Source organism: Harpia harpyja, chromosome 14 (assembly GCF_026419915.1).
Source record: "Harpia harpyja isolate bHarHar1 chromosome 14, bHarHar1 primary haplotype, whole genome shotgun sequence".
Taxonomy (NCBI): domain Eukaryota; kingdom Metazoa; phylum Chordata; class Aves; order Accipitriformes; family Accipitridae; genus Harpia; species Harpia harpyja.
In genome coordinates, this window is record NC_068953.1 from 30018792 (window position 1) to 30032753 (window position 13962).

General features: G+C 36.0%; 1 protein-coding gene across 1 annotated transcript in view; it reads left to right on the top strand.

Annotated features, from left to right (window-relative positions):
• Positions 1-325: 325 nt before the first annotated feature.
• LOC128150659 (protein unc-13 homolog A-like) overlaps positions 326-13962 on the top strand; it is a 38928-nt gene continuing 25291 nt past the window's right edge. Inside the window, exons 1-5 of the mRNA XM_052807019.1 lie at positions 326-446; positions 1768-1797; positions 5230-5329; positions 9075-9192; positions 10951-11074. Of these exons, the coding sequence (XP_052662979.1) occupies positions 425-446; positions 1768-1797; positions 5230-5329; positions 9075-9192; positions 10951-11074 (394 nt within the window). The 5' untranslated portion in view covers positions 326-424. The remainder of the gene's footprint in view (positions 447-1767; positions 1798-5229; positions 5330-9074; positions 9193-10950; positions 11075-13962) is intronic.

The window sequence follows — 13962 nt, forward strand, 5'->3', positions numbered from 1 at the left end:
TTTGCAAGTGATAAAGTTTAAGAACTCCCAAAGTACATTCTTCGTAAAATAGTTGTACTGAGTTTGTTATTGCTGGCAAGGATGGCATTCAGAAATGTGTTTAGACTAGAGACAGCTGCATACAGCAGATAGAATTTGAGGAAATGAGGGTGAGGAAACAGTTGTAATATTTCTCCTTTCCTCTTCCATCTCAGAATGTGTATATAGAGAGAAAAAATTTGTCATTGGTCTTTAACTGCTCCATCAATTGGCTGGCTTTCCTCCACGTGAAACATGGGAGGAGCATGCAGGAAAAGTGAAACACACTTGCAGTGAGGAAGCAGGAGGAAAAGAGTAATTTAGTCTTCAAGTCAAGCTAATTTTTTCCCATTTGTAAAGAAAGCTTAATTTCAATTTATGTTCTTTAAAATATTTTTCTACTGGAATGGAACTTCTCTCTGTAAAAGGTAGGTTTTCTTATCACGCAAGCTCCTCCACCAGTGTGACAAATATTTAGTAGGTGGCTATAAAAAGCAACTTCAGAGACTGCAGATGTGGATTGCTCATTTAAGTCAATGGGAATATTTCTTGCAGTTCTTCCTTCAAGGGAAGTCAAGTAAGTGCAGTGTGTAAATTCTACACTGTTGCAGTGCAGTTGAACTGCTGCAGCGTTTGGACTCTGCTTGTGGCTCAGCGACAGTTTGGCCTCTCCCCATTTGGGTTGAAAGTGAAAGATTTCTCAGTGGGAGACATGACAGAATTATTCAGGCTGTCAGATAGACATTCTGCAAATATGATGCAATTCCATAGAATACTTAGGGATGTTTAGGGATAGATGAAAGCAAGAATAAGGAGAAGGAAGGTAGGTGAAGTTAGGCAAGTGGGAAGGGAATCAGAAAACAATGGTAAGCTTTTGGGAACATTTGCACTGTAAAGTTGTGGACTCAACATTTTGTTTTACTGGCAATTACTAGGTTCTAAGTACAGTAGTGAAATATATGATATACATAAGTATATTCTTAGAGCATGTTTAATTTTTGTAGGACTGCAGTGATGTTTCATTCAAACTGAACTGTCTTACATGCCTTGATATGCAGGAAAATCTAAAGAATATTTAATTATATTGTTTAAAAGTCTAAATTCAATGATCTTTAGTCAGACACTTGATACAAAATGATGACCAGGTTAGATTTTTGGAATTATGATGACTATCTGAATCACAATCTCATTAGCTTCAGGGCATTTTTCATTAATGGAAGTGATACCGTAGTGTGGAACTTAATGCTGTTGAACAAAGTCAGGATTTGAAATGTTCAATTTTTAATTTGTAAGGTGTTTACTGCAGTATGTCTTTTCTAATAGGCAGAGTATATACAATGTAATAAAGGATTCTTTGTGAGATGATAGAAGCTGCTTTAGATTATATGAAGTCTGTGAGCCTTCTGTGATTATTATTGAGAAGAATTTTGAACTAGCATTATGAGGTGATGGATAGTATACTACCCTTCCTGGTCACCTGGTCTCCATTCTGCCCTTTGTGTTGTATCCATGTATTTACTAAGTCTCTGTAAGCTGCAAAGATTTTCCATATGTTTTCTTTCCCAAAGAATTCTGAGTAATCATATTGTCTTACCACAATGGTGCTTACATTTTTTTAAGAGTACTTGTTTTCATTTTTGATTGAGGTTCTTTATACTACAAAAATCCCTTAGATTATTTTTTTTCATACAATTTATTGGCAAGTATTTTTAAGGTATTATCTGAATATAATCTTTTTTTTTTTAATAGTGAAAAAAGGAAGGCTGGATAAAGCAGCTGGTAAGTCTGATTTCCCTTTTAATTTCTGCTTTACATTTTTATTTCTTGGCCATGCATGTGAGTATCGCACTAAAGAATCATTTAAGCCTGGGACTACTTGCATGCATTTCATCAACAGTTCAGTACAAAACAAATGAGGAAAGAATTAAAAAATATACATATATTTTAAAGAGCAAATTAACAAACAAGATTGTGGCCTTGGACAATCTGTAATTTTCAGTTATTAATCATTATTGTCTCTCAAACTAGTGGTATTTAAAGGATATTTCCACTAAAAAGAATTTTTACATAATTTGATGACCTAAATGGGTCATCAGTTAAGAGAAACTATTTTTTATGTAAAGGGAGTGCAGGATTTTAGCTTCACCAGGGCAGGGAGGAAATGGTGTCTGAATTTTCCCAGTGAGGAAATACAGATGAGAGATACTGATGGGCGGTCATAGAGATCAGGTATAGGTCCTAGGCAATAAACATGAGCAAAATCAAGCTGCCAGGACTCTGTAAGTCTTCCTCCAGGACCAAGATTTAGCCAGAGTGGAAAAGAAAGTCCAAACTCAGCCAGAGATTTCTCACACATAGGTAGACTATAAATGTAAGGCCTTCAAGATCTTTGTAATTGCTAGTTCTCAGGAGAAGCTGGTATAGAACCTAATCAATGCAGCAAAATTTGCCAGTAAATGATTGGCTAATACATTTAAGCAACCTCTGCAAATCGTTTGAACTTATCTGGATTAAAGAAAGGTAACTTGAGCTAGCACAGGTTAAACTGCTTTCTGGGAACATGATTCTTCTAACTCTCTGTGAAGCAGTCATTCTTCACAGTAGGCTGTGAAGTATGTATATGAAGTATAGACTGAAGAATCATCTTTCTTTCGCTGAAATCCTAATGCAATCAGAAAAATGTTCTGCAGGGTTCAGCAAATCTTGTATTTTGTTGGTACTCAAAAGACATGATAATTTAAAGAAGATGATTATCAAACAATTATTTGATAAAAGTTAAGTAATTTTAATTTTCCTTTGAATGCTGTTGAAGGCTTGTTAATGCCATAAGTTTGGCAATAAAGTTCGAATGGTGTATTCTCTGATAATTGGCTGTGTTTTCTTGGGCAGAAAAATTATGTAGGTGGTGACTGAGAGCACTATTGAGATACCTGCATTTTTCTCAAAACACTGGGATTCTCCTGTGGTTAATTTACTACTTTGTGTAAGCTGCCATGAAGCTGCTGTGCTCTGTTTTGGGTTGAAAGCTGAAGATAAGAGCGAGGGGATAGCCTGCCCTTTTTCTTTTCACAAGAAGTTGCACTAGGTGCCTCCACTTTTGACAGCCAAAGGGTTGGGAGCTGCAATAATGGCTTTATGAAAACAAAGCTTCTTATCATTCAGCAAAATTTACAGCTCCTTTCCACTGCCAGGGTATTTTAATAATATTCAGTCTTGACACTGTTATTCTTCAAGGAGGTTACATATTTGCAGTTTTTTACAAGATAGTTTCTACATTTTCTTACTTGACATAACTCATGAAATCTGAAGAAGGTGGTTAGTGGTAAAGTGCTGAAGGGTAACATTTAGAACCAGAGAAGAGCCAAAGAGGTCAAGGAACTACTGGAGAAATAGCTGTTTTAAAAGGCAGATGACAAGATTCCAGGCAAGACAATGATAATGTGGGCAGTCTGAAATTTCTTTGGGTTTTGTGCTAGAAAAGGAGCTGGGGAAAGATAGAAGGTGATCAGATTTGATCACCTGGCATGATACATAGGAACACAAAATTTTCAAATGGGAAAGAAATTATAGAGTTGAATATGAAGATAATAGAACAATGAAACAGACTACCACTAAAAATATGTCTTAAAAAGTCTCTATCCTGTCAGTTATGGCTTCATTTAAAGGAGGTAATTTTTAATTTGGGGGGAGGTTGGTGGTTGTATTTTTGATTTAAACATAGATATAGATGTGAGTGCTCAAAATGGCTGGAGTTAAATATTGTAGGTTGCTATTTTTCAGCCAAGTGATTTAATGGAGAGTTCTTTTGAAAATTTCTTAAACCTCGAGTTGCAAGCTTCCAAATGACAAACGAATTTTGCAACTACAAAGTATTTTGCAAATTTTGTGTTTTGTTTGCCTCAGTTACACAGAATGAGCAATAGGATGGTATGTGAATCATGCATTGTTGACACCATTTCTGACAAATACATCACCAGACTTCTAAGTCTATATTGACTTTGTCAAGTGTAAGAACAAAGACATGTGAATTATAGAAAATAAATAGATAACATTGATCATTGTTGATTTTGTTTATTGAAAAAAATAGTTCCCATTACATAACATCCTTTAGTCCTTTAGTCAAACATTATCATCAGTCCTAATCGATAAGATCTCCATACAGGATGTACAGAGCTAACTTCTCCTTCACACTTTTTGTTAACTGCAATGTAATGTAATTTGATACAACCTATTCAACAGTGTATTGTAGACAGTGACAGCTTCCCTCCAACTCAGACTGGTTGATTGACCTGTGGTAATACAGACAGGTCAAAAATGACTTCTGTTCTTGGCTACGTCTCATATGTATGTTTTGGCAGTAGTTCTATTTTTTAAAAAAAGTCTTTTTTTTAACCATATGTCAATGCTGATCCTTACGTAGGATGCTGGAGGCTAGTGAAGGATGTGTGAAGCATGCAAGCTGAGAAGCTTTTCTGAACAGCCACATTCCTTGAGATGGTATAATATGGCCTTTGTTGCCTTAGATTCCCGTGTGAGGCCCTAAAGGGTAGAGCTTTTCCTTAGTTCTTTTGCTTTTTTCTGTCAGTGATATTTTCAAGAGCTTTAAATTTTTTTTTTTTTTATTCATTTTGCTGATTAGGTCCAATTTTATGAATACTCATACTGTGCATTTACAAAGACATTTACAAAAATCTTTGAGTTCATTTGGGACTGCATCTGAAACAAATTTCGCTGCTGTATCTATAAATAGAACTAGATTCACACACAAAGACAAGACTGAATTATGTTACAAGTCTGTGGCCTTGCCTTAATTGGACATAAAAGCCCATTAGCCAGTCACCAATATTATCATACCAACTGAAAGGGAAAAAAAATACTAATTTGCAGAAAGGGAGTGCATACTGGTTTCATGCAAGATCTTTCAGGGAGATTGATAAATAATCTGAGAAGCCATGTCTGGAAGCTGATCCTTAAAATAATTACTCATGTTTAGGATTATGTTCTCTCCCACCTGTGATGGGCAGAGATTTTCCTGTCATAATCTCATTAGAATTAGTAAGAATTTCCTTGTTCAAATCCACGTATTTGAACCACACCTCTGAATGTTTTGCATGGAGTAAGAGTTAAACTCCTACTATCATGGGGTTGACCGTTTCCAGCTTCTAGGAAGAAATAAAGTGAGTTTTAATGTGCTGGTTATTTCTTTTTCAGATGCATTCAAAACCTATGTTGTTTTAAAAGTCCAAAATTTAAAAAGCACTACAATAGACAGAAGGGGAAGTGAACCTAGCTGGGAACAGGACTTCATGTTGTAAGTAACATGGAATTCTTATCAATTGGTTTTGTTGTATCTTTGCTGTATTTGGATAGTCTAGAGCAATTAATAACATCTGAGATGACATACTCATTGCAAAAGCAAGGAAAAAGTATCCAGCTGAGAGAAAAGGTTGCCAGGCTAGCTCTAGGGAACAGAACAAAAGTTAATTTTGCAAGCCACATTGCAGATCAAGGCCAGCAGTCAACAAGGGGAAGAAAACATTTGTCTCCAGTATCTTTAATTTCATGTAATGTTTTAGGAATACGGGAATGAGAAGAGAACTCAAATTGATCCTCATGCAACTTGATTTTTGTTTTACTCACTTTCCTTTCTGTATGACTCATATTTTATACATTCATTTATCTACTTAACTGCGAATTTAGGTAGTTTCTTTACTATTGACCCGTACTGTTTCTCACTTGTCTGCAGACATTTGTCCACTTCACTCAACTCTCCATCTTGTTATTCAGTCTTTGTTCTCCTCTTTTCTCTAGAGCCTTGTATACACCTTACTCGTCAGGAGCATCCAAACACTTATATACTGACTGACATTCTGAGGAAACCTGCTTTCAACTGTCAATTTCAAAGCATTTAAAACCAATAAATATGTAATCTCATTAGATGCTGAGATAGTATGTTAATCTCTACTATTTTTGGTCCCTCCTTTCTCCCTGCACAAATCTTTCTCTGTTAACACATTCTCTTTGTGGAAACATATGTTTTATTCCTGAGGTCTAGAGTTGGTTGAAATATTTTTTTACAGAATTAAAAATTTAATTGGCTTTGGTTATGTTTATGAAAAATATCCTTTTTACAACTTTGAGGTTTTTCTAATCCAAGTATTTTAATATTTTGTCAGAAGAATGAGTTGTTTTGAATCATTTTTCCATACTTTCTGGTTGTCTGTTGTTTCTGTATCTTTTGACAGGCTTTACATATGCCAAAACTGACATTTTGATTGAAATACCCCCCCCCCCAATTTAATTGTATTCTATATTAAAAGCAGCATTTCTAAAATCTTCTTAATTTTTTTCTTCATAAATATTTCACATAAATTAATTTTATTTCACAGTGCTTTTAATCTCACTTACGGGCTTCATTTTCATCACAAATTTTTCCTACCGTTATTAATTGAATTTGGAAATTTTTTTGGTGTTGTGCAACTGATTTCTTAGACAACTGTAGCAGACTACTAGCTTGCTTTACTGAGTATTCTGAGTGGCTGAAGGGCCTGTTATGTTAAGCCAACATATATACCTTCTTTACATGCCATTTTATGGCTAGATGTAATGACATATCAGGTCATCAAAAATTCTGACTTCTGACCATATAAAACTAATCTTAATCTGGGGCTAATTCGTCTGCCACTCCCCAGTCATCAGGCTTTTCTAGCAGACTGTTCAGAGCCACAGCCTAAATTATCCAAACAGGAGGATCGTATCTGTCTTTGAAAATGCTAAGGAAAATTAAAATCAATAGCTAGCCTTTTAAAATACCATTCTCATACTGCAGCTTTGACTTGTAGAAAAAAACTGTCATGTTTCAGTGTAGAGGAATCATTGCTGTATGATAATACTGTGTTAACATGATTATTTTGGCACTTTACTGATCCAGACATAATAGTTCTATAAAACATTGGGTGGGAATTGGATGACAACGTAATAGTACATCAGGAAGTAGATCAATTAAATTTCAGCATTTGCCCTGTTACCTTTAGTGCAGGAGGCAATTAAAAAATATTTTAAAGTGGGTGTGTGTAACCTATCTAAATTTTCCTGAGTAATGTGTTACAATATTATTTAATACATTTGCTTTTCTGTTGTATAAATGATTTGCTTTTAATCATATTGTATGTAAATGAGAGTGTTCCATGACATCAGTGAGAATGAGCAATTTATTAGGATTATTTTCTTGGTTTGCAATTTAAATGTTACCACAGAATACTAAACCGCTTTTCTTGCAAATACGTTACGGGGTTGCTGTAGCTCCATCTACTGCCTACTCAACTATACAACACAGCAGACTTTTAAAAGGCATTATAAATAGGCGTTTACAAATACGTTTATATACACTTCGTAAAGTCATACTGTAGTTCATTTTCTTAAGGGCTCTCTCTCCATCTCTGCCTGTAAAAACCGTGTTCTGTAACGTGCAGAAATTACCGGCTTGCATTTTAAAAATCACATATTGTTTAAGCTTTCAACGTACAGTTTCACTGTTCAGTTATCAATGCAACAGTGTTAAAGTTGGGGTCCACAAATACTGGAAGATAAGAATTCACAGTCTGTCTTCCATAACGTGTTTGTAAAGGGGGAAGCTGAACAAAACAAAAATTCACTATATCTATTCAAGTGCATGAGTACAGTGGAAAATTAGACATTGAGGCAGCCAGCATAATGTTGGAGAGCAACGTGATGAGTTCAATACCCATCTCAGGGGTAGCACCCTTTGCCCTTCTCAGATTTCACTTGTCCTTTTCCTGGTAACTTTAAGTACACAGTGATTCACTGTGGTACACCACACAAATCAGTTGAAGATTAGTTTTAGTACTTAAAATTAATTCAGTCAAATGGAGATTACATACAATCAGTCACAGCAGAGACATCAATGCCTACTTTATTGTTTATATTTACAGAACTGGTCTGTAACTGCTTATAGAAATATATAAAGGAATGCCAGACATTCCATAAGGAAATAACTTACCTCTTAATTTTCGTTCAATGTCATGGGTGAGTTAAATGGCCTGGCAGAATTTTATTTTAAATTCTTGCAAAGTAAGGTGGTGGTATGGTAATTTTTTTGTCAAAGCCAGCTAGTAATAAAATGCATGCACCCTATAAGTAGAACTAAAATAGAGCCTGGATCTTCAACTCTTGAAGTTGAGAACTGCTTTCCCATTGGATTTTTGTTGTGCAGTGCAACTTCTCAATTCTAATGAAGGGAGCAAGCTCCAAATGTCTTTTATACCTGGTCTCCTTTACAAGAGAACCAAGAAACTAGTTCTGTTTCCTGTAGGAAATGATCTGGCACTTCCTTCTAGATTTTTTTGAGGGAAGATGGAATTTTTCCCATGTCATTATAAACCATTCTTAGCTGATAGTCCATGCTGATTGACAGTGTGTGCCATCATAGCTGACATTGCCAACTCTTACTGTTTCATTGAAAATGTTTCCCTGAGTTTTATGTTCAAAAGACTGATCATTTTTGTGGATCCCAGTTTTACCTAAAAGAACTCACCTGACAAAAGGCTAACTATGTTATACTACCATTGCACCTAAGAAGTTAGCTACAGTGAAACCTGAGAATGCAGGTTCTTGGGGGCTGTCCTGAGACCAGTGTCCTTTGGAGGCAACTGAGGAATTACATACGCAGAAGTTTCTCAGCAGAAGCTAAAGCTGAACTAAAGACATTTCCTGGTCCTGTTTTTTTCTTGGGTTATATCCAATAGGGCCAAGTCTTGTAGCAAAACAAAGCTACTAACAGCTGGGACTTCTGTGCCACATTTGCAGCAGAACTGTCCTCATTAGTTTGTAAAAGCAATCCTGAACAATAAGACTTGAGACTTGTCTTGTCCAGTCTAACTTTTGTATCATGCCTGTTATATTGCATTTTATGAGTATACTGAAAACAAAATACCTCTGTATCTGCTATAAGTCACTAACTCAAGTTATTATGATAGATTACTGAGCAGTTGAGACTGTGTTTTCAGTTTAATGGTTTGTGTGTTCATTGTTTTTAGTGAAATCTGTGCTGATGGAAAGGGCTTCATTATAGAGCTGTGGAAGAAAGGCTTGCTCTGGGATAGCATTTTAGGAGTTTTATGGATTCCCCTCGCAACTGTGGAATATGCAACAGATGTAAGTTGACTTTCTGTGGAAATATAAAACACTGAGTAAAATCCAATGAATTTCTCATTCTTAGCCTCCCCAAATACTGTAATGACATTTGTGATCCATGTATATTTCTATCTCATTTGTTTCAGTCTGTAATATTGAGGCATAATGCACATGTGACTGTCAAAGTGACAACGGATATCCATTAGCCATGTACCCTGGAGAAATGGCTCATGTACTGAGTCAGGTATAATTCAGTAAGTGGGTTAGAGTTCATCTGCACTCAAGAATTATTAGGGAGGCAAGGACAGTTTGGTTTATGTGATTAGAGTGAGGGAATTTCAAATTGAGGTTCCTGGCTTGGCTCTTCATTGTGTGACCTTGGAGAAATCTCTATTAAAATGGGCAAAATACTGTTGTTCTGTCTCTCAAGGGAATTGGCCATTGTCTCAAAGAGGAAAACAGAAATTTGCCCTGTGGTACTATGGAAGAAATTAATAGAACAGTGAGTGCATAGAGAAGGATGAGTGAAGAAAATGAGTCAATCCGAAGAGTTACTGTGTATCCAGCATAGTCATAGTTAGCCACCAGAATGAGCATGCTTGCCCGCAGTAGGCTAGAAAGTAAAGAAAAAATGTTTCTGGGAGTGTGGAAATACTGAAGCAGTCTGCAAGTGCTGCAAAATTGTCTGAAATTGGAAAAAGTAAGAGGTACCTTATTCTAATTCTCCACAATTCTCCCATTCATAAATATGCTTTCCTATACATAGTCCACAGAGTCTATTTTTAAAAAAGTAACTCTGAATTAGAGAAGATGAATTTACTCTTTGCAAATAAAATTAAGTTTACCTTCTTTAAATTTTCTAAAAAATAAAAAAGGCAATTGATGATGAGGTAAAGGAGAGAGAATCGGAAAACGTGCTTTTTCTACAGCATCTCCCATCAGTGTCTATAGCCATTTCTTTATAGTAACTAATAAGTATTCATATATACTTTGAACTGACATTTCAATGATTCTACTCAGAGAATGGAAGCAGGGGAAGAAAGTAATTCCTGCTTAAATTAGAAGTTGCTCTGTATCACAGCTGCCAAGTGCCATTTCAGGCCCCGAGGCAAGTTGTTTTTCTCCACTACCCTAGCTGTTGTTGAGTTACAACTTGCTGAGACAGAGGTTGTGGCTTAACAGTAAATACTGAAACTTTAAACAAAAAAAGATGCAAGAGTAGAGATTGTTTCTTAATTTCTTCAGACCCTCTAAGCCTTCATTTATAATTAGGCCACTGTGGAACTTTCCTAGTTATTTATCCTGTTCATCTCAACCCTGCAGCTCTGCTCTGAGCTTTATAACTCAGAAATAACCTATAAGGGAGTGGTACTTCAGAAGCTCTTTTTTGGCTTGCTTATTAGCATGTGGTAATTCCTTCAGTCTTGTGAGAATGTGCTTGTTTGGCACCAGTTCAAAGGGGAACTGGAAAATCTCAGTTCATAAGAGTAATTTTCAATATTCATACTTCTTTGCATCTTAATTATCTGGCCATCTTAACATGTGTTTGTCTATATTGTAAAGCAAATATTTTATTTTTTCGAATTCCATGCCCGTGAGAAAACTTGATGAAGTCCTAACTACTACTTACATAAACAGAAGTTGGAAGAGTCTAGAATGGATCCTAAGCCGATTGGTGTCATAAAGAAACTCCTATTGACTTAGAAGAACCTGCATTCAGGTAAAAGTGGATAATGCTATAAATCCTACCTAGGTAACTTTTAGAATGTTTTTTCCTAGGAAGGTCCAGGTTCCTGGTGGACATTGCATTCTGAAGTAATAAAAAATGGGAGTGAGATTCAAGGCACAAAAACACCAACTTCACATGAGATCTTACTGGATGTCTACTTTGCATTACCATTTGGTGAGTTATGGATTGAGGTCTCTTTCCAGCTTTCCAACCGTTCTATTCCGCTTTAAGTTCCTGAAATACAGGGGCAAATAGCATTTTTTTCTGTAGAATCTTAAATGCTTATTCATCACTGAGGCATTTGTATAATTGATAGTGGTAAGTAATAGAATCAGAGAGCTACTTCCCATGAGGAGCTGGCTGAACCATTTCACTGGTTAGTGTTCATCCACATGTGGATTGTAGAGCTAAAGAACGAAGTACTTCCTTAAGGCTCAATCTAGTAGAGCCTGTGTGTTATAGCTCTGTATCAGGTCAACTTTGACCAGCTGTTTGCACAATGTAAGTTTTAGTAAAATCTATGGCTTCACAAAATCTAGTGCACATGAAGATGGAAACTGCATATATGTATATGAAAATAGTGTATATGAAGGTAGAAATGGAAACTGAACATCAAATAAAGCATCACCTCACATTATTTCCACATATAATACAAAGAGATTGACTTTATCAAGATTATCAGTCCATCTATATGACATGGTCCAATATGCCAAGTAATTTCACAAAGATAGATTAGCTTAATATTTTACTCTTTAAACAGTCTCATGAACTATGGCTAAAGAGAGTAATCCTAAAATTTATACAAAAATAAAAGTAAAAAATGTGAAGAAATGTGAATGAGAAACATTATTTATCTTTTGAAAGGGAGGAATAAAAGTCATACCAAAAATATGCTCTTCACCTGTTTAATGTTCTTTTTGAAATGCATTGTCTGAAACTGAACTTGGCAATACAGCTAATGCTGATTAGAGCAGTGTCCTGGTTTTGGCTGGGATAGAGTTAATTTTCTTTCTAGTAGCTGGTATAGTGTTATGTTTTGGATTTAGGATGAGAAGAATGTTGATAACACACTGATGTTTTCAGTTGTTGCTAAGTAGTGTTTAGACTAAGGCAAGGATTTTTCAGCTTCTCATGCCCAGCCAGCAAGAAGGTTGGAGGGGCACAAGAAGTTGTGAGGGGACACAGCCAGGACAGCTGACCCAAAGTGGCCAATGGGGTATTCCATACCATGTGATGTCATGCCCAGTATATAAACTGGGGGGAGTTGGCCTAGGAGATTGCTGCGCGGGGACTAACTGGGCATCAGTTGGCAAGTGGTGAGCGATTGCATTGTGCATCACTTGTTTTGTATATTCCAATCCTTTTATTGCTATTATTATTGTCATTTTATTATTGTTATCATTATTAGTTTCTTTCTTTCTGCTGTACTAAGCTGTTCTTATCTCAACCCGTGAATTTTACTTTTTTTTTCCAATTCTGTCCCCCATCCCATGGGGTGGGGGGGGAAGTGAGTGAACAGCTGCGTGATGCTTAGTTGCTGGCTGGGGTTAAACCATGACAAGCAGACTAGTTATTTCTGATGTTTCTGGATGTAGTCTGCATGACTACACTCCTGTTAATACATGTGGTAGAATGTATATTCCTGTTAATACACGTGGTAGAATGTATACCTTTTCACAGAGTAACTGTGGACTGTCGTGGATTCTTATGAGTCACAACAGGGCGTACATCCTTTTTTTTTTTTTTTTAAACAAAAGTTACTCTTTATTTAGTATTTCTTAGCCAATCAGACATTGTAAAAGATAACCTAAGCCCTAGTCAGATTCTGGGGTTTGTTTGTTTTGTTTGTTTGGTATATTTTCCCCAGCAGCCACAAGCAATTTCCAAGCAAGTTGTCTGAATAAAAATTCATATGGAAGAACTTTCTTCTTGCTATTCACATGTGCCTCTGTCTCGATTATTCTCACTTATGAGATAATTTCATTTCCTTTAAGCATGATGGAAAATACATATGTCAAATGGACTGAGTCCTTAAGTATAAAAAGAGAACAGTAGTACAAAGAAGGAGCAGTTTATAAAGAAGACAGAAAAGGACAACAGTTTGTGTAGTAACAGTGTAATACCCATTATAAAAGGAGAAAAACAGGTACAAATTGTATTTATTCTATGTGCCATAAATTCTTCTTGAAACCTCTTCGAATCAACAGAATGTTTTAAGTGTGTCCTTACATAGTTTTCATATCTAGAAACCTGGTGCAAGTATGTTATAGAAACTCTAATTGTGTGTTTGCAAGCTGTAAATTCAGGTTGTTACTGACTTCAGGCTGCTACTTGGAGGGAGTGCCAGTTTGTAGGTTGATGCCTGTATGCTGTTTCCAAATAAATATATTTGAAGGAGTGTTTTAAAGACAGTCCCCGGGACTGTATTCATGGAGCACTGTGGGAATCCTCTAGAGGTCACTCTCACACTATAGTTTTCTGTGCAGAGGGAGGAATTCAAAAGCATTTCTGGGGTATTGAGAAAGCCATATGTTTATTTTTACCCTCTACCTGGATTTTGACTAAGGCATAATGTTTTGATTGCTTATTCTGTTGAATGGTCTCAGCTCAGCTGTGGCCAGCTGAGAATCCGTCCTTGACTATTGGAATTGGTACAGCCTCTTTGTTATGAGAAATTACATTGGAAAGGTGGAAGACTGCAGTTATTTTTCACATTTCCTGAAAGATGTCCATTTGAGAATACCAGACACTTGGTAGTAATACAAGAGCCTTCAATGCTGCTTTAACAATATGGCTTCATTTGGACTTGAAGCACTGCATGTAGTAACAGGGAAGTGTTTAAACATAATTAGTTCATTCATGAGTGCTTTTTTCTAGAAGTATCATCTAATGTTAGTTGTGGTAGCAACAAAGTTGTCATTTCACCATTGCCATCTAGAATGAGCTCCATTAAAAGACTGCTAAGTAAAATGAGATTCTCATATTTAAAATTCTGCAAGCAAATTCACAGTAATAAAATACAGACTCTAGATAAATATTACAGCTAAATTGCAAACATTTTT